A 26858-nucleotide genomic window follows, 5' to 3' on the forward strand; every position below is an offset into this window, starting at 1 on the left:
TAAAAGTAAGAGAACATAACACAGAGAAGTGGGCAATGCTCCAAGCAAGACAGGAAATGAAGCTCAAAGTCCGTCAACAGAGAGAAGCTACAAGCAAAGAAAATTGCTGATCTAATTTCCTGCCTTCCAACCAGTAGAATCCACTTGGACATCACTCACACTCAACTTACAATCCATTGTTTTCGCTGAATTGGATTTTACAATTTAAGACAAGCACCTGGAAAAGATTTGCCAGAACAAAAGATGTAGAACTTACAAGAATATCTCCGCTTCAGCCCGCTTGTGTTCCTATGCACCTCCCAGTTACATGGATAAGGCTTCAACAAGAGAACATTTGGGTGGATTGTGCCCACCCAGTACCACAAAACAGGGCTGCTTCTTGTTCAGCTGCTCTCTACCACATTATGATCCAAAAGGCACACTGTGGGACTCAATGGCAATTTAAATTATTTATTTTATTTAGCACAGGTATCAACAAATCTCCCAAAAGGTCAAAATATAACTTGCATCTCTAAAAAATATGCAGAACTCTGTGCCTGCATACAGTTTATACAAGAAGCAATTTCGGAGTCTTGGCCCCTTTCTTTCCATGTGTCCAGTCAGTGCCTGAAGAGAGATCAGAGTCTTTGCCACGACAAAGACACCGTCAAGGATTTTTGCATTCTTCTTCAAGAAAAGCAGCGTCCATAATTAGAAGGTTGATCAACCTAGGTTGCAATAAGCTCTCTCCACTTACTGCTAAAATTCTAACCACTCTACCATATAAATACAATTTGATGGAGATATCTCACCACCTTCATGGCAGTCATCAAAAACCTAGGAAGAGAATTAAACATACATACAATTAGTTTATGCCATTTGCTAGATCAATTCAGTTATATGTGCATACAGTACACCCCCATTCGGCCCCAAGGACTGCATGTTAGTTTCTCAATCATATCCTTGGGGCATGGGGGGGAATCATATGGATGAAGGAACGTCTCCACCCCCATCATTCTGCCCGGACGCTGAGGTCCAGCGCCGAGGGCCTTCTGGCGGTTCCCTCATTGTGAGAAGCAAAGCTACAGGGAATCAGAGGGCCTTCTCGGTAGTGGCGCCCGCCCTGTGGAATGCCCTTCCAGCAGATGTCAAAGCGATAAACAACTACCTGACATTCAGGAGACATCTTAAGGCAGCCCTGTTCAGGGAAGTTTTTAACGTGTGATATTTTACTGTATTTTTGGTTTCTATGGAAGCCGCCCAGAGTGGCTGGGGAGGCCCAGCCAGATGGGCGGGGTATAAATAATAAATTATTATTATTATTATTATTATTATTATTATTATTATTATTATTATTATATAAGGTACCACTGTGGCGGGAAGGTAAATGCCGTTTCTGTGCACTATGGCGTTCGTCAGTGTCCTGTTGCACCAGAAGCGGTTTAGTCACATGACCCAGAAAGCGAGATGAGCGCCACAACCCCATAGTCGCCTATGACTGGACTTAACCATCCAGGGGTCCTTTACCCTTTTGCCCTTACTACGTTTCTGATTTTTTTGTAAACACAGCTGTTGTTGGTTTCCCCCACCCCAAAATAGTTATATCAAAATAGAAGCTAATAACACAAGAGCAAATGCTGGAAGTCACAAGATGAGTGTGTTGTGCTTGTGTTCACACCCTGCTTGCAATTTCCCCACAGGCCTCTGGTTGGCCCCTGTGAGAACCGAATGCTGGATCACGTGGGTCACTGACCTGTTCTATTCTTGCTTAAACATTTTACAGCTTATTGGATTTGTTATGTACGTTCTCTGCAGTCCTGCCTGAATGGCTGTCTAAATGAGAAATAAGCTTAAATATGTCAGATTAGCTAAATATCTTCATGTTATTCCTGAGAAGTAACTCACCGGACAGAGTCCACAAGGCGTCCGAACTAAGCCTGTAGGCTGGATGATGGGGTTGACGGCTCTGTACAGTTTCATGTGCCCGTCCACGCTGCCGGCAGCTGCTTCTTTTGCAGCAACAATGGTCATTTCTACCTTTCCATCATAGATTAATGTGTTGAGAATGGTTTCAATATCTTCCATTGACAATTCCACCTTAAAAAAAGATTTGTAAAAATGAAACAACAGAAGAAGCTTTTTCAAACAAAGAAGATATGTATCGATATCTTAATTATCGATATTTTAAGCTTTATTTCAAGCCGTATTTTAATTAATTAACTTTTTTCTATTACGTTTTATTGTCATTTATATTTGGTGTTAGCCGCCCTGAGCCCGGCCCTGGCCGGGGGAGGCGGGGTATAAATAAATTATTATTATTATTATTATTATTATTACTTCTAGACTGCGACTAACACTGCACAAAATTTGAAATTAATGCTGCAGAAATTAGAGGTGCTAGGAAATAACAGTAAGAAAATCAAAGGTTTATTAAGCAGGAACTTAAGGCAGTACGGAAAAAACCTCATCTATTATTGTTAAAAACAATTTATATACTGCTTAACTACACCTTCTTGGGAGCCGAAGAGGGAATGAGGAGCTGGTAGTGCAACAACAGAATCTTCGGCTGGACCTAGACCACCCACAGGCCTAATTAGGACCAGCACAGGTCTCCATTTGACCTGCAAGGCCCTTTTTACCAAGCCATGGCCACCTGCCCTATACCTGACATGATATGTGACATCAGGTGTGGAGCAGGTAAGGATGCGGTTCCACAGGAGCAATGAAAGCTCCTGATTATTCCTTTCAAAACTGGGGCTCACTGATCAACCCACTGGGAGTGGAGACACAGGGATCATGGCAGTGCTTGCAAGGCCAGCGCCAACAATCAGCTGAATGCCTTTACCTGAAACACTCTGATTTCACAGACAAAGGAAAACAAGCAGTAAAAAAAAAGTTTTACTGACTGCTCCCATAGTTCCCCCCAACTGTGAAGCCATAAGGTTTATTTTATCACTTTCCAAGCCCACGCCCAAATATTTGTCCTTTTTTTTTAACTGAGCATTGTTTTTAAGAACTTTAGCAAATAACCATAGGAGATGAAATTTTTAGGGGGGAAATGAAAACCCGATAAAATAAGATTACGCAAATGCAGACTGTAATAACGATAAAAAGCTTTTACAGTGGTGCCTTGCAAGACAAAATTAATCCGTTCCGCGAGTCTCTTCGTCTTGCGGTTTTTTCGTCTTGCGAAGCACGGCTATTAACGGCTTAGCGGCTATTAACGGCTTAGCGGCTATTAACGGCTTAGTGGCTTTAAGAAAAAGGAAACAAACTCGCAAGAACTCGCAAGATGTTTCGTCTTGCGAAGCAAGCCCATAGGGAAATTCATCTTGCGGAACGACTAAAAAAATGGAAAACTCTTTCGTCTTGCGTGTTTTTCGTCTTGTGAGGCATTCGTCTTGCGAGGTACCACTGTCATGCTCTCCTATACACCAACAAAGAAGTAAGTATTTCCCTGGGGAGGATATTTCTAAAATATAGGCTCATCAGAGAAATATGTAGCTGAAGTTAAGTTGAAGCTAAAAAAATAAAAAATCCAATTACAGTGGTGCCCCGCAAGACGAATGCCTCGCAAGACGGAAAACTCGCTAGACGAAAGAGTTTTCCGTTTTGGAGGTGCTTTGCAAAACGAATTTCCTATGGGCTTGCTTCGCAAGACGACAATGTCTTGCGAGTTCCTGCTGGGTTTTTTTCCCCTCCCCCCCCTTTTTCTAAGCCGCTAAGCCTCTTATCAGCTGATCCGATCAGCAGATAAGCCGCTAAAAGCCGCTAAAAGCGCTAATCCGTCAATGGGCTTGCTTCGCAAGACGAAAAAACCGCTAGACGAAGAGAATCACAGAACGGATTCTTTTCGTCTTGCGAGGCACCACTGTATCCATAGCTACAATGCAGTATTGATCATTGTGCAGAAAATGCAAGGAAAGAAATAGAATGACGGCTTCACCTTACTGACACCTAACTCACTGATGTATTTCCACACCTCGTGAGAGGATGCAAACGAGCTGTTTCTCTGGATCATGGGGCTCTGCTTGCTTTCTCGAGCTGCTTCGGCCTACAAAATACAGAGAGAAGCACGGTGTGTGGCAGAGCCAGTCTTCATCGGTAAAGGAGGATACGTTCCTAGTTTAACATAATTTTAGAGAGATTATTGGACGTGGGGATCAGTGGCAAAGCACATGCGGTAAAGCACATGCATCAGGTTCACTTGCATAGGGGTGGTTCTCTTCCAGTATTTAATCTCACATTCTGGGACACAGTGAGGTTAATTACGTGGGAAATATAGCAATGCATCCCTGTGAACCATACGGCATGTCTTTAGCCAGTCCAGCAGTCAAACCACTTGGCAACACTGCCTGACAGCACTGCACTGTTAGCACCACAGTGCTCCTGTCCCCAATGGAGGGGAAAGTGTAGCGTAGTGGTTTGACTACGGAGCTAGTTGCATTCCCTTCAGAAGGAGAGAAAGCGAGCAGGCAATCTGGAGGGCAGGAGCCACCCCCACCCCCACCCCACCCCACCCCCCGCTGCATCTGGGTCTGAAAGGCCACGGGAACCTGCAAGCGGATGGAATGTGTTAGGAAGCACAACTTGCATCACAATTGTGCATTGTTGCCGATTGTGGGGCATGCATGTTAAGGCACTGTTTTTGGTTTATTGCCGTATTTTTCGCTCTATAGGACGCACCGGACTATAGGACGCACCTTGTTTTAGAGGGGGGGAAACAAGAAAAAAAAATTCTCCCCCTCTCTGCCCAGCACCCCTTCAGCGAAGCGGCAGGAGGCACTGCAGAGAGAGGGGGAGAATTTTCCCCCTCTTGTTTCCCCCCTCTAAAACAAGGTGCCGTTTAAGGTGCGTTCAGTCGCCTTCAGGCGGCTACCTTGGAAGCCTGGAGAGCGAGAGGGGGGGTCGGTGCCCACCGACCCCTCACGCTCTCCAGGATTCAGGTTCCTTTCGACCTGCTCTTTGGGGCTGGCAGGGGGAAGCCCACCACCGGCCCCAAAGAGCAGGTTGGGGAGCGGGGAAAGGAGCGCAGCGGAGAGGCTCCTGCCACAGCCCCCCGCGCGCTCTCCAGGCTGGAGAGGTGACACGCAGCTATAGAGGCTCCTGCCGTAGTCGCGCGTCACCTCTCCAGCTGGGAGAGGGTCGCGGGGGGCTGCTTTAGCCGCGCGCGCGCTCTCCCGGCTGGAGAGGTGGTGTGCGGCTAAAGAGACTTCTGCCATAGTCGCGCGTCACCTCTCCAGCTGGGAGAGCGCGCGTGCGGCTAAAGCAGCCCCCCGCAAACCTCTCCCAGCTGGAGAGGTGACGCGCGACTACGGCAGGAGCCTCTTTAGCCCCGCGCTCGCTCTCCCGGCTGGAGAGGTGGCGCGCAGCAGAGAGGCTCCTGCCATAAAGAGGCTCCAGCCGGGAGAGGGTCACGGGACTATGGCTTCTTCGCTCCATAGGATGCACACACATTTCCCCTTCATTTTTGAAGGGGGAAAAGTGCGTCCTATAGAGCAAAAAATACGGTAATTTAGGAAGATTACAGACACTTCAGGTTACAGACGCTTTGGGTTACAAATTCCACTAACCAGGAAGTGGTTGCTCCAGGTTAAGAACTTTGCCCCAGGATAAGAACAGAAATTGCATGCCAGTGGCACAGTGGCAGCAGGAGGCCCCATTAGCAAAAGCACGCTTCAGGTTAAGAACCGTTTCAGGTTAAAAACAGACCTCTGGAATGAATTAAGTTCTTAAGCCGAGGTACCACTGTACATAACAAAAATGTAGAAAAACACGCACACACACAAACCACAAAAATATTTAAAGAACAAATATACATAAGATAATTATACAACTAAATTAATTAACTAAAACCAGCCAGCTTTGTGGTGCTTGAACTAACATGAGACACCCTTAAACCGCCAGGTTTTTTTAAAAAAAAATCACTGAGTTTACTTTGTTCCTTGCAATCATATGGAAGGCATTTAGTGTCTGAGATATTTGCAGAGCCCCATCCTATATTCTGTTTCTGGGTAACACTGGAGTGTGATGGAACCCTTCAAACTAACAATACCAGGGCTCATCACCAACAGCACTCCCAAAAACGCGACCAGCACTGGTGACAAATAATATAACAATATATTTCTTCTACAGAATTTGGGATTGCCTTTTTAAGAATAAGGAAAACTGGAGACAGTTAAAGGACTTTATAAGTTTATTCCTGCAGACTGTTCCTTAGCAGCTGCTCCTTCCTGCTTCAAGCTGGCCAGCCAAGATATGCTATCAGTGAAAACCACAAAGCAAAGATCTCTTTGGCACATTATTGGGATTGCAGTCTGACATGTCACAAAGAATCATGCACAAAACAGGGACACTCACCTTGGTCTGTAAGAACTTAAAACACTGTTGGTTAAGCACCTCTACAAATTCAGATTCAAAGTCTTGGTCGCTATACCAAGCTCCTCCTGTCACAGAGCGATCTGGTTGAAGGTTGTATAACATATACACTTTCTTCTTGGAAGCCTAGTGAATTAATGGTACAGGTTTTGTTCACATGTTCTCTTTCATTAAGAGAAAAATTAAGCCTGGATTGCTGGGTTGGTTAGAGCATGAGACTGAGAATGCCAGTGCTGCAAGTTCACAGCTGCATGTTCCTGCGTTGCAGGGGGTTCAGGGGTTGGACTTGGGGTCCGTTCCAACTCTACAATTCTATGAAAAAGTGTGTATTCTGGAAAATGCCACAAGCAGTTTAGTGCATGCATCTCTCTGACTCTGCCAAAGTGAATTGCTTAAGCACAATTGTATATTCATCTCTACCTGCTATACATTGTGTGTGCTTATTTTGTTTTTGGTTTTTTAAAATATTTTTCATTGGCTTTTACAAAAACAAATTCAAAATAATGAAGAAGAAAAACTTTTACCATAGACATATATGAGATTCTCTGAATCTTGCGACCTCCCCCATCCCCTGCCTGGGTCCTTAAAATAATTTTTCTAAAACTACATACTGTACAGTGGATGCTCGGGTTGCGAACATGATCCGTGCGGGAAGCACGTTTGCAACCCACAGTGCCATGTCTGCACACGCGCAGGTTGCGATTCGGCGCGTCTGCACACGCGCAAAGCGCATTTAGCGCTTCTGCGCATGCGCCGAAACCCAGAAGAAACCCATTCCGGGTTTGGCGCAGTGCGCAACCTGAAGCGTCTGAAACCCAAGGTATGACAACAACAACAACAACAACAACAACAGCAACAATAATTTTATTATTTATACCCCACCCATTTGGCTGGGTTTCCCCATACCTTCTCTAAATTTTCATTTCTAAAGTTTCATTTCTAAAGTCTCTAAAGTTTTCATTTCTCTAAATTATCCTTATTTTTTATTTCTTTACAAGTTATTTTTACAGTCCAGCTAACATTTTTATTTGTTTACAATGGTCTCCTAAGTAAATTTTAAATTTTCCCCATTCTTTTTTAAAGTCAGTATCGTCTTGATTCCTGAGTCTCGTGAGACTAAGGCACAACCATGGTGTGGGACTATGGGTGGCTCTGGCAGTGTCCGTGGCAGAGGTTTGGGCAGCAGCAGCACTGCTCATTTCTTTAAGAGCATAAGAACAGCCTGCTAGATAAGGCCAGTGGCCCATCGAGACCAGTATCCTGTTCTCAGAGGGGCCAACCAGAGGCCTGTGGGAAACCAGCAAGCAGGACCCGTGTGCACAATATCACAGAACTTTTAGATTTGGGAGGGACCCCTGGGGTCATCTAGTCCAACCCCCTGCTATGCAGGAATCTCAACTAAAGCATCCAGGACAGATGGCTGTCCAACCACGGCCACCACCTCCAGGAACCAGGACATTCAGCCCTTGTATATCAACGGGGAACGGGTGGAGAGGGTGGCGGAATTCAGGTTTTTGGGAGTAGCTATCGATCAGGGTTTGACTTGGAGTGCACATACCACTGCTCTGGTGAAGAAGGCCCAGCAGAGAATTTATTTCCTCAGACTTTTAAAGAAGAACAATCTGAGTGAGAGACTGCTGGTGTCCTTCTACCGAGGCTCCATAGAGAGCATTCTTACATACTGTATTTGTGCTTGGTTCTCCAGTTGTACAGCTAGGGAGAGGAAGGTGCTCCAGAAGGTCATAACCACAGCCCAAAGGATTATTGGTCATCCTCTCCCATCTTTGGAAGAACTGTACGGTTCCCGTTGTCTTAGGAAAGCAAATAACATCCTGCAGGATTCATCTCACCCGGGACACTGTCTGTTTGCACTACTGCCTTCTGGCAGAAGATATAGGAACATCAAGTCAAAGACAAATAGACTGAAAAACAGTTTCTATCCAAGAGCTGTGGCCCTTTTGAATGCTGTAACTCGTTAGTGTGACCTGGGAGTTTGATGGGTGTGGTGTGGGTGTGGCTGGAATGTGGTTTGTTTGGTTGTTGTTGTTGTCTTGCTTTTGTTGTTTTAAGGGATGGCATCCAATTTCGTTGCACTTTGTGCAATGTTGCACTTGTGTAATGACAATAAAGAATCTAATCTAATCTAATCTAACCAGGAATGGCTGCAGCTCCTGGTAAAGGGCGCTCATTAGAGACTAACCCATTATTTCTACCATTTAACACAGGGGTCGGCAAACTTTTTCAGCAGGGGGCTGGTTCACTGTCCCTCAGACCTTGTGGGGGGCCGGACTATATTTTGAAGGGAGGGAAATGAACGCATTCCTATGCCCCACAAATAACCCAGGGGTGCATTTTAAATAAAAGGACACATTCTACTCATGTAAAAACACCAGGCAGGCCCCACAAATAACCCAGACATGCATTTTAAATAAAAGGGCACATTCTACTCATGGAAAAACAACCTGATTCCCTGACTGTCTGCAGGCCAGATTGAGAAGGCGATTGGACCGGATCCGGCCCCCGGGCCTAAGGTTGCCTACCCATGATTTAACAGGTGAAACCACAATTAGACGACGACTCTTAAGAGCTATTTCTTCTGTGACACGATAGAAATGCTTTACCCCCACACAACGGTCAGGCAGTACAGACTGTTTAGCTAGTTCAAAAGTATGAGCTACTCACCGCTACAGACTTCACAGCTTTAATGAGTTTCTTGCTTTCCAAGTTCTTCAGGATCTTGTTGATCTCAGTTAACGGAAGATTGCTTTTGTATCTAATATCCCTGCTCCAAATACCTGTTTTGGATGTTTACAAAAAGGAAAATTAATTCATCTTGAGCATGAATCATATTTTTACATATTACATGTATCCAGGTTCTCATAATACCGTCCCCACATCCTTTTCCTGCATTGAATGCCATTTCCCCAAGTAAAATAAAAACCTTTCTAACTCCACTGCATTCAGGAATTAAAAAGCTACAGTGAAGAAGACCATAAAGAGGAAAACACAAAGCGACAGACAAGCACATTACCTTTGTTTCCTGCATCCTCTATAATCTGATACACCAGCTTCTCCTGATTGTCAGATCCCTTCATTTTACTGCAGAAAGACAAAATAAGAAGTGAATAGTGTTTAGTTTTTGAAAACCTGAGTGGATTTGATCGATGTGAAATTAAATACTAAACAACTTTGAGGTCGTCGTCCCCGACAATCAAGAGGCATATACATTTTATGAAATAAATAAATACTATACATATTTTGAGATGTCAAAAAGAAACTAGAATTTGACCTCGGATGAGAGAGCTTTCTACTGGTTATTTAGAAAGGTTCCTTCACCTAAGGTGATTTTCCAAGCTACAGTATCATGGTAATTACAATCATGTCCATCAGTGCCAGAAGCAGAAAAAGTGTTGATGCTTTGAGAGCACAGCTTACCCAGCATTCTGAGATTCCTTGATCCTGTAGAGGAGGCCAGTGCTGCTCCTCAACAGATCCAGCTGTCCCTAAGAGAATACACATTATTGTAATATTTTGACAGATTTCTAAAATAATGATTTGACATTAGGATGCAATATGAAAGATACTCAGTACTAAACTTAGACTGTATTAATTTAATACTGCATATCCCCTTATATAATTAATATTCATTCTTAATGGATCAGAAAAAAATATTTTCCCCTTAAGATGTTATACATTTCATTTTCGTGACTCTGAAGGACACCTAAATGGATTACATTTTTAGGCATACTCTACAAATTGTAATGTGTGCACATGTTTATGGATATGCATGGCACAAGTTTATGGGCACGTGTGGCCAACAGATATATTTGTCAGGGAAATCTGGCTGCAGTTCTCTGTTGAGCCTATGTTCTATAGTAAACCTTGATTTGCTGTTGTACAATACAGTGGTACCTCGGGCTAAGAACTTAATTCATTCTGGAGGTCCTTTCTTAACCTGAAACTGTTCTTAACCTGAGGTACCACTTTAGCTAATGGGGCCTCCCGCTGCTGCCGCCGCACAATTTCTGTTCTCATCCTGAAGCAAAGTTCTTAACCCGAGGTACTATTTCTGGGTTAGCAGAGTCTGTAACCTGAAGCGTCTGTAACCTGAAGCGTGTGTAACCCAAGGTACCACTGTATGTGAAATGGTTCTAAGCAGCAAAGCTAGACAAATGGATGAAGATTATGAGATGCGCTAGATTAGCGGCCTTCAAGAGAAGACTTAAACCTGTGATGTTGCTTGATAGACGGGGCTGGGATGTGATCAAGGCACCCATTTGCCACCAGAGGCCCCTGCTTCACATGCAGAGGGCTCAGTGGGCAGAACACAAATGTGGTGGTGTTTCTGCCAGCAGTAGCAAGAGTAAAGCAGCATGTTACACATATTGCCCAGAGAATGTAGCCAAGATACAAACATTCTCCAATAGGCTTTGAATAAGGTCCATATCCTGGATGCATTCTATACATTCTCTGAGTAATATGCACATTCTCTAATAAGTATGTAAAGTCTCCCAGAAGCATGCTCCCCCCTTACACGCAATTCCATGAGTTTTCATGAATATGCACAATAGCTTGTTGTTACGCACATTAACCGCTTAACGTGCATTATCCCGATATATAATCCAGTTTAAATACTGTCAAAGAACTAGGTGCACTCTGTTGTCTTTTGAGACAACCAAGAACAGAACGAGGGATGGTCTTACCATTGAGAGCAGCCTGTTAATGGCCACTGCCCGTTGCTGAGCCTCCATGTGAGGCATGTCATTCTGAATCACCTGGTCTGTGATACCCTGGGGAAACTGATGGCACAGCTCAATGATCCTGGCAAAAGTAGAAATAGCAAGTAAAGTACCACTAATTATGGAACAAATCCACAACTAACATAACATAAAGCCTCTATATCCACTCTTTTCTTAAGTCCCAAGTAACTAATAAAATATAAATTGCAATAAAAAAAACAAGAACTATCACGGAGAAAACAGCAGCAGAAAAAATATGTAAAAACAAACACCTACAACAATAAGAAAAATAATCAAGAACACGCAAGCCATTTATTCTGCGCCAGGGAGTAAAAGGCTAAAAGCTCCCTGGAGAATCAAACTAAGTCAAATTTCTGGCTGAGTGATTATGGCCTGGTCCACAGCCTACCTTGCTACAAGAAAAGTGTCTGCCACACTGCTCCTTAAGGACTGACCGACAAAAGACTAGGAGAGGAGGCTGGTTTGGTACCAGCCTGGTGTATTCTTCTACCCAGCAAGACTGTATGGTTTTTGCCTGCATTATTCTGTTTGTCCAGTGAGATATCTGCCTGCAGGTAAGAGTGGCGACTGCAGTGTGGGATGCTATTTGACTACTGGTCGAATGCCACTGGAGTGTGGTCCAGAGCTTGCCTTGCTGTAAGAACAAGCTCTGTTGTGGGCAATGGGGATGACTGTTTTGGGTTGCTACAGGGGTAGGGTAGTCCTGCAGTGTTTGTCAGGATATGGCATTGTAGGTCAGGCACAGTGACTCTCACCTGGTGTGAGACCATGGTAGAAAAGTCTGGTTTGTTTCGGTTTCCCCTGAGGAAGAGACAGGAGGGGTATTGAAAAGGACATCATCTGCCATCTGACAATGTGAGACGTTGCCTGCTACTGTGCTTTAATTTATTATCTGTGGCTGAATTTCCAAAGTCAGAGATCCTTATAATGGGGGACTTTAATGCCAGAATCAGAGCAGAGCTGGAAGGGACCCTAGGAGTCATCTAGTCCAACTCACTGCAATGCAGGAATCTCAACTATATATCATCCAACCTCTGCTTAAAAACCTACAAGCAAGGAGAGTCCACCACCTCCCAAAGAAGACCTTTCCACTGTCAGACAGCTCTTACTGTCAGAAAGTTCTTCCTGATGTTTAGTTGGAATCTCCTTTCTTGTAACCTGAAGCCATTGGTTCAAGTCCTACTCTCCACAGCAGGAGAAAACAAGCTTTCTCTGTCTTCCATGAGATGGCCATTTAGATATTTGTAGGTGGCTATCATATCTCCTCTCAGTCTCCTCTTTTCCAGGCTAAACATACCCAGCTCCTTCAACCTTTCCTCCTAAGGCTTGCTCTCCAAACCCTTGATCATCTTGGTTGCCGCCCTCTACCTACGTTCCAGCTTGTCAACATACTTCTTAAATTGTGGTGCCTAGAATTGGACACTGAACTCCCAAGTGTGGTCTAACTAAGGCAGGATATAAAGGTAAAGGTACCCCTGACCATTAGGTCCAGTCGTGGCCCTTGATGTGGACACAACCTCTGGTTGCGAACAGGATCCATTCTGGAGGCCCATTTGCAACGTGAAAAGCCCACAACCTGAAGCGCCATATCTGCGCGGGTGCGTGGTGCGACTTGGCACTTGTGCGCATGCGTGAAGGGTGATTTAGTGCTACTGCGCATGCGTGAGCGACGAAACCTGGAAGTAACCCTTTCTGATACTTCCGGGTCGCCACGGGACACAACCTGGAAAAAGGTAACATGAAGCAAACGTAACATGAGGTATGACTGTATATTTCTGTGGATGCAGCCTAGAATAGCATCAGCTCTTCTTCTTTTTGCTGCCGCATCACCCTGCGAACTCCTTCTCAGTTTGTGGTCCACCAAGACCCCCTCGGTCCCTTTCACATGTACAGTGGTACCTCGGGTTAAGTACTTAATTCGTTCCGGAGGTCTGTTCTTAACCTGAAACTGCTCTTAACCTGAAGCACCACTTTAGCTAATGGGGCCTCCTGCTGCTGCCGCGCCGCCAGAGCACGATTTCTGTTCTCATCCTGAAGCAAAGTTCTTAACCTGAGGTACTATTTCTGGGTTAGTGGAGTCTGTAACCTGAAGCATATATAACCTGAAGCGTATGTAACCCGAGGTACCACTGTACTAGTGCTAGTAAGCCAGGTGTCCCCCTCCCTACCTCCTGCCTGAGTGAAGGAGCTTAACCTTTGACCCTCCTGAGATCCTTCCCCCCCCCCTTGCGCCGTAATCCCTTTCAGGGAATCGCGTCTCCTGCGCTGTTTGCCACCCCTTCCCCACTTCCAACCCAGCAGAGGGGACGCGCCTCCCCTCCATTCCTGAGGACAGAGCCCTGCGGCACCCGGGTCCCCTGGGTGCAGGCGTCGGTTTTGACTCGGGCTCGGCTTTTACCTGCTCTCTATCTCCAGCGGCTCCGGGGCCTTCGCTTCCGCCATGGCGGAAGCCTCCGTCGCAAAGCGAGACCAGGGGAGTCGCACGGGGGGGCGGTGACGTTAACAGAAGGCGCCCGTCGGGAAGGCGGGGCTGGCGTGAAAGAGCGGCTGCGGTTGCCGGGGCGACGGGGTCGGTGACGTCAACAGAGGGCGCCCGTCGGGGGGCGGGGCTGGCGTGAAAGAGCGGCTGCGGTTGCCGGGGCGACGGGGCCGGTGACGTCAACAGAGGGCGCCCGTCGGGAAGGCGGGGCTGGCGTGAAAGAGCGGCTGCGGTTGCCGGGGCGACGGGGTCGGTGACGTCAACAGAGGGCGCCCGTCGGGGGCGGGGCTGGCGTGAAAGAGCGGCTGCGGTTGCCGGGGCGACGGGGTCGGTGACGTCAACAGAAGGCGCCCGTCGAGGGCGGGGCTGGCGGGAAAAGGAGGCCGCGGTTGCCGGGGCGACGGGGTCGGTGACGTCAACAGAAGGCGCCCGTCGAGGGCGGGGCTGGCGGGAAAGAGAGGCCGCGGTTGCCGTGGCGACGGACGAGGCTTGGGCCCGGAGCGAGGCCGCCGGTGAGTGTCGCCTGAGGGGCGGCTGGGGCTGCCTCGTTCGCCGGCGGGAAAGGCGGTGGCTCCGGGGCTCTTCCGTTGCACCTGGTGGTTCTTCCCGGTGACGAGGACCGTAATAGATACAGGACGAAGGGGGACGCTTGGTTTTCTATCTCCCAGTTTCCTCCAGGGAAAACAAGGATGAAATTGGTTTGTGGTGGTTGTTTTTTTTAAAGCTTACTGAAAACAGGATAATCACGATCAAATTCTGAGGCTCAGACAGCATAAAATGGTTCCAGCGATATTTTTGAGGACTAAAACTTAAGGGGGCCAAGTGAGCCCACTGAATGAGGGATTCCTAGAGCAGGTGTGGAGAATAATTATTATTATTATTATTATTATTATTATTATTTATTATTTATACCCCGCCCATCTGGCTGAGTTTCCCCAGCCACTCTGGGCGGCTCCCAATCAGTGTTAAAAACAGTACAGCGTTACATATTAAAAACTTCCCTGAACCCTGGCCATTGAGCATGCTCGCTGGGGGTGATGGGAATTGTACTTCATTAGCATCTGGAGGGCCAAAAAGTTCCTATCACCTGTTGTAGAGCCTAGATCCAGGTGACCTATCTCATTGACTCAGCAAGTGCGCCTCAGACAGTGCCACTGAGCTTCCCTGGAAGATACTGGCATGCAAACAGCCTTTAAAGGATCCCAAGAGGAGAAGTTTACAGCAATCCTCCTGCAATTCATAGCATGCACAGTTGAGATCATAACCATTTCTATTTAGATAGAATTACTGTAAATCCCACTGGCTACAGTGGGCTTACTGTCGGGTAAGTATGAATAGGATTGCAGTCTCAGTCTTGGAGTGGATGTACATATGTATTACTTACTGCATTGTTGTGTTCAAAATAATAATATTTTGCTTTGTTCCAATAGACCTTGAGGGAAAAAATGACTGCTGGATCCATCTTAGTGCCTCAAATTATACCACTACGATTGCCAACACCAGGCAAAGCTAAACATGAAATAGATACAAATACACTTATAGAGATCAAATCAGGTATTTGCAACAGCTCAGAATGCATGCTATATGTTTCATTTTATATGGGCAACACACATACTGCTGGTCTTTCCGTTTCACTTCATAAGTGATTTCATCTTGTAAAAAGGAAGACACTTTAAAACAGAGGTGGCGAACCTCTGGGCCAGAAATGAATCACAGCCCTCCAGGCCTCTCTAAATGGACTTTAGGGTACTACCAACACCACACTTCTCCCTAGATCACACTTCATTCCAGCTCTGCCCCAAACCCTTCTGGGCGAGAGGGTTGCATGTTCTTGAACTGTGATAATGCCTCTTGTTTGTCCTGGATCGAGAGAGGTGTGCATAGGAGTGTGAATGTGTGAATGAATGAATAAATGAATGAATGTGACCTGATGTACAAAGGTAAGAATCACACCTGTTGGCTCTTGTCCAACCCACTACAGGCATTTTTATCTGGGACAGCATAAAAACGGTGGTTAGAGGTACTGTTTTGGGGGGACAGGGCAGGTGGGTGTGGGGGACTCCCAGGTCCTGAATGGGGAAACTGTGGCCCTGAAGGAGCAGGTGCGCAGCCTGGGAGTCATTTTGGACTCACAGCTGTCCATAGAGGTGCAGGTCAATTCTGTGTCTAGGGCAGCTGTCTACAAGCTCCATCTGGTACACAGGCTGAGACCCTATCTGCCTGCAGACTGTCTCACCAGAGTGAGGCATGCTCTGGTTATCTCTTTGGACTACTGCAACGCCCTCTATGTGGGGCTGCCTTTGTAGGTTCAACTCACAGTTACTAATATTTGGGAAAGCTTGCTTCCAGGCTGTACAAATTCTGTACAGTGGTACCTCAGGTTTCATACGCTTCAGGTTACATACGCTTCAGGTTACACACTCCGCTAACCCAGAAATAGTGCTTCAGGTTAAGAACTTTGCCTCAGGATAAGAACAGAAATCGTGTTCCTGCGGCGCAGCGGCAGCAGGAGGCCCCATTAGCTAAATTGGTGCTTCAGGTTAAGAACAGTTTCAGGTTAAGAACGAACCTCCGGAACGAATTAAGTACTTAACCCGAGGTACCACTGTATAGATTGCGGCTGAATACTGTGTGCATTTTTATGTACAGAGAAAAATGTATTCATGATCTTTAAGGGGGGAGATAGACATCTGCTCGCAGGAAGTCTATTCTTGTAATTTAAATTTGTGGGGTGTTTTTTTTAAGGAATATTTTAATATAGAAATTATTGTTTGTGTGGAGAAGCGATAACATCCTTTTTTTATTTTTCAGATACCCCTGATGTCACCATATATTATACTATTGATGGAAGTAAACCACAGCTCTTTAGGAAACTTAATTACAGAGATCATAATACTTTTAAGTATAATGGACCAATTACATTACCAGATGGGAAAATAACAATTAAGGCACTGGCAGTTACAAAGTAAGTGTTATCACTATGTAATCCAGCTTTTAAACAAAGGCAGATTTCGATGTGTGTGTGTTGATGGGCAATTTTTTTTTTTTTGTATCATCTTTGATATATAACAAATATAGGTGAAATAGTACTCTGTGTTATCATCTAAAGCTAAACTAGATATGACTATAATTGCATTAACACCACTGAAGTATACATTTTTTTAGATGTAAATAGCAACCAAGGGGAAGCCTGAACAGTCTAGGGGTAAAGGAAGTTTAACTTTTCTTTTCCACTGTCTCAACACAAATCCCCTCTCAAAAGCTGGTATGTACATTTTGAAGCAGTTCTTCGCTGACACTGTAACACTGCCTGCCCTTTTAGAAATTTTGTGGCCCAAAGGCTCCCTTGCTTGAAGTCTGGATAGGCAAATACCAAGTATCACTCCTCCCCAATATACAATAGTGTTTTCTCTTTGGTTAAGAAGAGCCCAAGACACGATTCCTCCAACTCACACCTCTTCCCTCTCTAGACAAAGGAATTATTTCCCCAAGCACAACTCTCTGAAGGTTTCCTGCCTCATGCTGCTCCAGGTCTCCACTCCATTAGCTGGTTCTCCTGCCTTCTATTTTATCCTCACAACAGCCCTGTGGTTAGGCTGAGCGATAGTGACTGGCCCAAAGTCTCCCCAGACCTAGTCCAACACTGTGATGCTGAAGGTTTACTGGTCACTGTAGGTCACTCTAAATGTTTATCTCCCGTGAGGTTGCTCTAGCAATACACGCCCAAGATTTGGGCAAGCAGGGAATCAGGAGAAGTTGGGCTGGCTCTTCCTCCCCATAGTGACTGGAGAAAGTCTGTAAGTTTCCCCATCTCCAGAATAAGAGACTAAAGTACTAGTGAGAGGTTGGGGTCATGAGTTGCACTTGAGGGTGCCATCCACAAGGTGGAATTATACAGAGGCTTTGTGACCGTGCCAAATGCAAAGAGCAGCTTCAGCAAATAGATTTCTGTTAGGACCATGCTAGAGATCAAAAGAGGTAAAGTTTCATGAGATTGAAGCATAGAATCACAGAACTGTAGAATTGTACAGCTGGAAGCGACCCCAAGAATCGTCTAGTCCAAGAAACACACACACACAAGAAAACCCTTTTTGCTCCTTCTTCAACTGCTGCCCTACAAACTCTGATAAGCTCCTCCCACAGCTAATCCCCTGCCTCAACAGAAACCCTGCCCCCTCTGACCTTTACACAGGGAAAACAGCTAATCAGCCACCAAGAAGGTGATCCCTAGATAACAATGATCCCTAGATAACAGGCCCAGTGGTCAGGGATGATGGGAATTGTAGTCCAAAACATCTGGAGGGCCGAAGGTTGGGGATGCCTGGACTCTAGTCCAGCCTCCATCAATGCGAGAATATATATCTCCATGTGGAAATTTCTACTGTTGTTTCTGTTACGTATTGGTTGGATGTTATTTTATGTTATTGCTTACTTTATGGATTGGTTTTGGTTTAGTTTAACTTTGATTATTGTTACCTGCATTGAGGAGTCTCTTTGAGGACTTAAAGGCAAGATAAAAAAAAATTTAATTAAGTAATAAAGTTGAAATACATTTAATCCTTATTTACCTATTATTTTCCTACTGTGTTAGAAGACAGACAACATGAGACCCGCAAAGCCAAATTCTTATACAGTTACCAGAGGCAGCAAAAAGAAGAGAATCCCTTATATGAGACACAAATTATGAGGCCTGGTCTAGAGTTTTTTTATTCTTAACTTACAGAGACGGCAGAGAGAGTACCGTTGTAACAAAAGTATTTATAGTAGAATATGTAACTCCCAACGTACATGTACCTGATGAAGATGAGAATGAGAATTTCTTGGAAGATCTCATCAGTCAGGCAAGTTATAAAAATGTTAAATCTACTGAAAAGTGTTATGAATCATTAATGCTGTTAAATATGAAGGTCTTGCAGCATAATAGGTCTTGTTGCTGGAGAGATCTAAGAGGAGTGTTTCAGAAAACATTGAGGTACTGGAAACAAAAAGTAGAATTCAACGTCACGCTAACACAGTTGTTCCATCAGCATGACCATTTTTGTTTGCCAAATGGAACAACCTCCCCTTTCCTTCTCTCAGGTTCTGTTCTGGGGGTTCTCCTGACCCTCCAGAGTGGATTTGTGGGAGAAGAGACAGAGAAAGTCCCATTGTACCAGCAGGAGTTCTTCCATTGGCTTCCACTAGTGCACTGGGTTAGTTGGATCTAACTCAAAGTAACTCAGGTTTATACAGGGGAAGCATCTATTTAAGTAAGTCATCAGAACCCTCATGGAGCAAGTTCATGGTCAAATAAGGCTTCTTCCATTCCTGCTGCAACTTAGGGAACAACAGTGGCTTAATAATCCATGTTCTTCCTGTCTGCCTGGGGTGTCACAAAAAGTGGAGAGATATTGAGCATCTGCAGAAGTTATTCCCTCCACCCCCAACCCCTATTCATGCATACCTGGTGGTCTCCATTCATATTGGAGGGGTCACAAGTTGTGCAAGCCTGTTATAATGTACAAAGGGAGATAGGTAAAAGGTGAAGGACCTCTGGAGGGTTAATTCCAGTCAAAAGTGACTGGGGTGTGGCGCGCTCATCTTGCTTCAGGCGGTGGGAGCCAGCGTTGTCCACAGACAGCTTTCTGATGAGTACCAGAGCGCACGGAAACGCCATTTACCTTCCTGCCACAGCGGTACCTATTTATCTACTTGCACTGGTGTGCTTTCAAACTGTTAGGTTTGCAGAAGTTGGGACAGAGAAATGGGAGCTCACCTTGTTGCAGGGATTCGAACCACCGACCTTCCAGTTGGCAAACCCAGGAGCCTCAGTGGTTTAGTCCACAGTGCCACCCGTGTCTCCCTACAAAGGAATATAGAAAGCTGCCTTACATTAAATAAGAATCATTGGTTCATTTAGCTTAGTATTGTCAGCACCAACGGGCTCATATGGCCATGGGTATCATAGAATTGTAGAGATAGAAGGGACCCCAAGGATCATGTAGTCCAGCCCCCTGCAATGGAGGGATCAACTAATGGTTGAAGATGAGGTGGAAAGGGGGAGAAAGGGTTTGTAGTAAGACTTAGAAAAATAAATAGGAGATACAAGAAGAGAGAGAATTATTGCCCCTTTTTGGACACCAAAGAAATGGGCAAGGAGCCAAGGGAGATAATCAGCCAAGAACTCATATGCTTCAGGAATAGCAGGGGCCAGGAAATGCAAAGAGAAAAGGGGAAACAAGACTCCAAAGAGAATTTCTGGATGAAAGGCTCCAAAGGGAAAAGAAAAGAAAAAAAGAAATATTCTGGCATGCTGAATGTAAACTATACATTTGTCTTGGCCTCTGGTTTATCCCTAATCAAATTATGGCTCTGAAATAAAAAATGGGTGGAATCCTGAAATGTCTCTGGATTGTAGAGTGTACCTAGATAATACAAAGATTAAGTGGAACATTTCATTCCATGCATGAGATGTTGTAGCAATTTATGCCAACAGATGCAGGGATTATGTTGTTTCTAGATAGCAGTAGAGGCCAACAATATGTAGGGTGTCCACAGATGCAGACATAACCTGTCACTTGCTACCTTGCCCCAATCATAATTCCCTCCTTCATTCTTACCACAAGGCCTATTACAAAAGCAGGCTGATAAGAGTTCTTTCAGAATGGTTAGAGCATGTGTAACAGACCAAAATATGTATATGGGATTATAAATCAGAATCTTTTTTCTAAGGAGATGGAAGATGAATTGTCTCATTTGAATCTAAGAAAGAAAGAAGCAAGTGCTGAAAGCAGATTCCATTTGCCTGATGTAGCACTGGAATTACAAGGTACTGTATTGTTAAATCCAGAATTGAGAGAACTCCAAAAAGGTCACTGGTTCAAAGAATTTGAACTGGCAGCACATGAGCTTTATGGATAACTTCCTGAACCCATTCTTTTCTGTACTCAAAGTTACTCTCTTGGATATTACCACTTTAATTTTGTATCAAAATGACCAGTGAAACTGGCAGTTCTGTAAATTTGACCTTGTGCAACTTTATCACTCCAGTTGTCAGTAAGCTTTAGGCTACCAGTTTACCATATACAACTGATTAGCATACTTATGCAAAGCATACAACCGCCTCCTCTGTGTTTTGTATTGTGTGCAAACGTGGTCCATATGGAATAACACCAGTGGACCAGTTCTTTATTATATGCCTAGTACACTTTTTGAATCATTGAACAGACTTTCAAGATACAGTGGTGCCTCGCAAGACGAAAATAATTCGTTCCGCGAGTCTTTTTGTCTTGCGATGTTTTTCGTCTTGCGAAGCACGGTCCGTCGCAACTGCGCCTCTTCAAGCGGCTTTAAGAAAAAAGCACAAGACGTTTTCGTCTTGCGAAGCAAGCCCATAGGGAAATTCGTCTAGCGAAGCAACGCAAAACCCTTTCGTCTAGCAAGTTTTTCATCTTGCGAGGCATTCGTCTTGCGGGGCACCACTGTAATAATATAAATAGGGATTAAAACCACAATAGTCTAAACTATGGGGCAGCATCTATATGTTATTATTTCCATGTATGTATTTTGTTATGTGTGAATTTGTCATTGATTTAACTCTTTTCTAATTTATTTCATTCCAGAACATGCTTTAGATGAGTTTTACACAGTTAGTCAAGGTTAACATTCTTTTGAAGTGTGATATTGAAAAATAATGAAATGAAATGTGTGCGTAATTTTAGGCTTGCCAAAAGAAAAACCATTTGTGCCCTCACAAATCATTGGAACACATCTGTTGAAAAATTACTTGAATACCTCAAGTGATGGAGAAAAGTCTAATTCTGCCACATGGATGCCTCGATCTCAGGTAATGAAAGTGGCTAGTTGGGTCAAAGGCATGTTAAGTGTTTGCACTGGCTTGTATAAAGAAGTAGTGTTAGAAAGGATTTGCAGATCTCGACTTTTTCTTAGTGGACACACAGATTTGCCCCAACCAGGTCTCCAGTGTTTCCATTGCCACCAGTGTCAGTTCTTGCCACCATTGTCACTACAACACCAGGAATTAATTTCCTAGTATTTTCATAGATATGCTGAAACAGTATAGTCTTGAGTGTGGTTGGCTGCTGTTGACGGTTCTTCCCTTTCAAAGTTTGAGGATTATTGTCCTGGTTTGGCAAGAAGATGGGTACAAATGTGTCTGTTATTTTCCTACAGATGGAATTGTGCAACAAATGCCAGACTCTGGTGCCAAGGAACTCACCAACATGTATCGTATGTGAAGCTCTGATGACGCCACGGCTGCAAGAACAAGCCAGCATCCGCCAAAAGGTAGCTCAGAGTTGATGTAAAAATAAAAGATTTCTTTATAGAAACAGTTTATTTTTGGGGGGGGGGGGTCTGCTGTAGCAGTGAGAACATAATACCTGATATATTCCCACATTGCTTGACACTTACATTTACTGAAATGTGCTTGTTCTATAATCCATAGGGCAAAGTAGTCTACTGTGTGTGTGGAGCAGGAAATCCAATTTGCATTACGCAGTGTGTGGTCTGTGGGATCCAATTTCCAGAAGCGCAAATGGTAAGGAAATTTCCGCACAAAATAATCACACACAAGCAATCTGAGAGGCCCAGACTGAGAGGACCACTTGACAAGTTTCTCAGTCATCTGGTTCAAGTGAGATGCCATTAAATATTTTACAGATTACTTGCTGTATAATTTGCATAGTAGAATGAAAGCCTTAGTATCAAAACCAGGTCTGCTGCATAAATAAGACTGCTAGTACACAGAACTGCATTTCATTTGGGTGCCTACAAATCGCTTTTTAGTGCTTTGTATCCCTTATCAGTAGCTCAAGGGAAGTCAAGCAGACAATTGCACAATCCTATACATATCTAAGTTCTACTGGGTTCAGTGGGGCTTTCTGCCTGAAATGGCTGCTTCTGACCAGCAAAATCCAAGCAAGTAAGAAAGTCGGCAAACTCTGGCTGTTCGGCTATCTGAATCAGCCACTTGTATAGCAAGGTTTGGATATACTTTTTTGGATTCAGGTAACTAAGTTTTCAGAGAATGAGTGTTACGATAGTGGGACCAGCATGTAATAAAGACTGAAGAGGAATTTTCTATGTGCCTTAGGCTGAAAATGAAAATGAGTCTGCTTTAAAATAAGCCAGTATATTGCACTTTGTTATAGCCTATGACTAAAATAAATAGCAGTGAACAAATATAAGCCATTTATGATCCACATCTATTTAGATTACAGTGGTACCTCAGGTTACATACGCTTCAGGTTACATACACTTCAGGTTACAGACTCCGCTAACTTAGAAATAGTGCTTCAGGTTAAGAACTTTGCTTCAGGATGAGAACAGAAATTGTGCTCTGGCGGTGCAGCGGCAGCAGGTGGCCCCCATTAGCTAAAGTGGTGCTTCAGGTTAAGAACAGTTTCAGGTTAAGAACAGACCTCCGGAACAAATTAAGTACTTAACCCGAAGTACCACTGTACAATACTGATGAGACAGTATCTGCAGGAGGCACCCCTGCATTTTGAACCCTCAAAATGGTGAGTGTAAATGTATGTTCAGACCACTGGATCAGATAGAGAATGTCAGAGTTCCTTCAGAAAACATTTTAATTTATTTAAGTTAAATATATTGGTGGGATTTTTTGTGTGTATCTGATAAACTGTGTCAGCCTTTTTACCTATAATACAACATATCTTTAACAGAGCAACAGCTTACAGACCAGGCAGCAATCAGTCATTTCATTGCCACCATCAATACCTAATTTGCTAGAGAAAAAAGAGCAAGGAACTCAAACCATTGGCTTGTACTACCCATCCATCAAATTTCTAGAGAAGAAAGAAAGTGAGCTCCTTTCTCAAAAGGAAAAATTGAACGAGACAAATTATCACAAACCTCTGCTCACAGCCATCAGTCCTGGAAGAGGTAAAAAGATGCTATTCAGAATGAATCCGTCATAAAACAGCCCTTGGGTTTCTCCTACTCCTAGGCTCCTTTGCAGATGAAGAACTTGAGTCATTGTGCTTACAGCAACTTTCAGCTATCCTTTTGTACTATGTTCAGCTTTTTATGCAGGTTCTTAGATTTTGATGCCGGTATGTTCTGCTGTATTTTTGATATGTGATTGATTTTGATTGGGGGATTTTAATTATCGTATACTGCCCAATTAACCATACCCTCTGGGGGATTCACTATTTATTTTTAAAGGTGATTTGTTACCCACCTTGGAGAAAATATTTTTAATGAAGGGAAAATAAATGTTTAAAGATAAAATAAATAACAAGGTTTTCAATCTGGCTGCTTAGGGGAAGTAGGGAGGGAGGGGAGATCTGATCCAATAAGTTCCTGGAAAATGGAGACAGGATTCCCCTCTCTGCTGTTTGTGTTCATCAGTGCCATTATATTCAGTCCCACTTTCAATACTGTTTGTCCCTGCAAAAGTTTCAGGGCAGTCATACGGCTTCATTTCCAATCAGTGCATGTTCCGCTGCCTTCCTAATGAAATATTGTTGTTTCTTTGTCTCATTTTTGTTGCCCACCCACCCAAGCAATAGTGTAATAACATTGGGGAAGCATCGCAGAACTAATAAAATGAAATGATTTGTGGATGGTCCAATATGGATCCGCCACTGTTGTGTTTATGACATGTTGTAGAAATCACCTGCAAGAGCCACCAGTCTTTCTTGAGCCTACTCTGTAACACCAGTGATATGTTCAGTCTATTTTCCTTCATTCAGGTTACTGGAGGAAGCAACTAGATCATGTTTGTGCACACCTCAGAAGTTACACGCAAAACAATCTGGAGTTCAGGACTCTGATTGGAGAGCCTCAAATGGGGAAGGTAAGAGAAAGAAGGGACCTTTTATGGCTCTAATCTTTCTCATGTGATGCTGATGCATAAAGAGAATTAGGGTAGTGATTTAAGGCAAAAAGGTGAGATGATTCTTGGCTTTAAAAATAAATAAATAGAGGCTTGCTGAGAAGAAGGGAGACAGTCCTTTTTTCCATGCAACTGGTGAGAGAAGTTAGTATCTGGATTTGTTTTATATCATTTTCTCAGTGGGAGTGAGGTCGATGTTAGGATGGATATCCTTTTCGCTGGTAATATTTTCTATAGATTTATAAATTCTGTGAGTCTTCAGTTTTATAAATGAGCTGGCCAGTTTTAAGTCTCTTGCTGACTCAAGCAGTCTGCATTATGTGGTATTCTTTTCATCAGACTGAAGAGAGGTCAAACTCTGGAGGTGCAAAAGATGCTTGAAGAGAGAGACCGTTTACAAATGTTTATACACTAATGCTAGAAGCCTCCAAGCCTAGATGGGACATAATGGAAACCTGATGGAATGGGAAGAATCAGTGGGGCACAGTTTTGTCTCTGGGTCAGTGGCATAGCGTGGGTTGTCAGCACCCGGGGCAAGGCAAGTAATTTGCGCCCCCTAACCCGTGGATTTGTGCCCCCTAACCCGTGGATTTGCGCCCCCTAACCCCCAGATGTTGCGCCCGGTGCGGCCGGGCCCCCCTGCACTCCCCACGCTACGCCACTGCTCTGGGTATCAACTTCGTGGGAAGGACGTATCGGAGGTGGTGTCTCTCTGTGTATCAAAGAGAGCATTGAGTCCAGCAAGCTAGAAATCCCCAAAGAGGCAGACTCGTCCACAGAATCACTGTGGGTGATAATACTGGGCTCCAAGAGTATGTTAGTATTGGGAGCATGCTGTCATCTGCCTGATCAAAATGATCCTAGGTAGACCTTGAGATGGAGAAGGTTAATAATCAAGCCAGTTGTAAGAGTTAATGATAAAAGGGTTGATGGTAATGGGGGTCTCAGTGGTCCACTTGGCTGGGGGGTCATGCCTGTTTTGGATGGGATCACACTCTCCATTCTCCTGTGAGGGTTGGGTTTGCCATTAGAACGTACGACTGAGCCTGGTGTTGCTCCTGGGTGCCTTGGTTTTAGGTCTGGCTGATTCAACAACTGCACTGCTACTGAAAGATAGACCCTAGATACCTTGGTTTAACCAGAGGATATTACTGCAGTGCACTCCACTTGGAGCTGTTTTTTAAAATAGGTCAGGAACTTTGGCAGGTGCAAAATGTTCCTGCTTGCCTCTTGGTGGGCTTGAGTCAGCATAATCATATATCACCTATTTTTGGCAGCCAGTTTCTGCACCCAGTACAAGGTGCTGGTTTTGACCTTCCAAACCAAAAATGACCAGGTCCTGATAAGTTATTTGAAGTACCCTTTTCTTCCCTGCCTGTCAGCCATTTGAACCTCCACGTTAAAAAGAACTAGAAGTAGAGCCCTTCAGATTCCATCTTGTGTTGAGACCACAGTAGCCTCTGCAAGAAGCAGGGCCTTTTCCATTACAGCTCTGACATTGTGGAATACTTTCCGCAGGTGGTGTTTGGGTCCCCTCCTTGGTATCTTCTTGCCAACTGGTCAAGGCTCATTTCAAAACGCTTTGTACTGCTGATTTATTTTTCTTACTGCTATTCCGCTTTTCTTTTCAACTAAGATTTTAACTGGTTTTCTATATAACTTAGCTGTATTGTACACTGATTTGAAAAATCTTTTTTGAAAGTAGTGTGTGTAAGGATCATAGCTATTTTTCTTTTTAAAAGAAGAAAAGAAAACTTAATCACATTTTTTCCTTCTATAGCTTATTTCTGCTACAGTCCACAAGGACAGCTATCAAGTCAGTCTCCAGATAAATTATGCACTTGCTATAAATAAGGTCAGTGTGGAAATCAAAGCTGATAAAAATGAGAAGGTGCTATAATGAGAATCATTGGTAGTCAGGAGTTAGTAAATCGCAACTTGGCTAATCAAGGCTCATTGCAGCTCTTTTAAACCAGTGGCATTCCAAATATCTACCTTTAGGGAAATCTTTCTTCAACACTGAGGAATCTGTGTGCAGCTGCCTTAGAGCATTTTACATTAGGGGTGACCCTCCAGAAGTGTTTTTTTTCTATCTATCCTCCCACCTTTTTTGTAACTATATGTTAGACAGGCTTATTCCCTTTCCTTAGCTTTACACATGTGCAGAAATGAGGTCACATTCTCAAAGAAAAAGCATGCCTGTATTACCAGAGCTAGATGACTGACAGTGGAGGATCAGTTTCTACTTTCTATCTAATCTGAGGCTGAGGTTTTCCTACACAAACATTCTTGACACGTTCTTAATACAGTCTGGGTAAGCAGATTCTCCTAACAAATATGCTTTCTAATATATTGCCCATCTGATCTTCCTTTATATATTCTTCCAAAATAACACTTTATC

At 44.1% G+C, this 26858-nt stretch overlaps 2 protein-coding genes across 4 annotated transcripts in view; one reads left to right on the forward strand and one right to left on the reverse strand.

Annotated features, from left to right (window-relative positions):
* Nucleotides 1–434: 434 nt before the first annotated feature.
* Nucleotides 435–13644, reverse strand: POLR3F (RNA polymerase III subunit F). Of its 2 annotated transcripts, XM_082234643.1 has the most exons (9): nt 13516–13644; nt 11061–11178; nt 9793–9860; nt 9389–9456; nt 9040–9152; nt 6340–6483; nt 3926–4033; nt 1885–2076; nt 435–816 (listed from the first exon to the last, which is right to left on the reverse strand). In XM_082234643.1, exons 1-9 carry the CDS (start codon nt 13557–13559, stop codon nt 739–741), a joined length of 933 nt encoding a protein of 310 aa, XP_082090769.1. In that variant the 5' UTR covers nt 13560–13644; the 3' UTR covers nt 435–738. The 2 variants fall into 2 exon arrangements, with proteins under 2 accessions (XP_082090769.1, XP_082090768.1); XM_082234642.1 differs by lacking the exon at nt 13516–13644 and having other exon boundaries at nt 3962–4033.
* A 378-nt stretch (nt 13645–14022) lies between these two features.
* DZANK1 (double zinc ribbon and ankyrin repeat domains 1) overlaps nt 14023–26858 on the forward strand; it is a 29481-nt gene continuing 16645 nt past the window's right edge. The window contains exons 1-11 of one of the 2 annotated variants that reach the window (XM_082234444.1): nt 14023–14108; nt 15027–15150; nt 16408–16561; nt 18320–18437; nt 20308–20404; nt 21297–21421; nt 21769–21882; nt 22043–22135; nt 23283–23502; nt 24315–24418; nt 26238–26312. In XM_082234444.1, the coding sequence (XP_082090570.1) occupies nt 15042–15150; nt 16408–16561; nt 18320–18437; nt 20308–20404; nt 21297–21421; nt 21769–21882; nt 22043–22135; nt 23283–23502; nt 24315–24418; nt 26238–26312 (1209 nt within the window). In that variant the 5' untranslated portion in view covers nt 14023–14108; nt 15027–15041. The remainder of the gene's footprint in view (nt 14109–15026; nt 15151–16407; nt 16562–18319; nt 18438–20307; nt 20405–21296; nt 21422–21768; nt 21883–22042; nt 22136–23282; nt 23503–24314; nt 24419–26237; nt 26313–26858) is intronic. The other variant, XM_082234445.1, reaches the window with a different exon arrangement.

The sequence above is a fragment of the Podarcis vaucheri genome (genome assembly GCF_965113315.1).
Source record: "Podarcis vaucheri genome assembly, chromosome: 8".
NCBI classification, from domain to species: Eukaryota; Metazoa; Chordata; class Lepidosauria; order Squamata; family Lacertidae; genus Podarcis; species Podarcis vaucheri.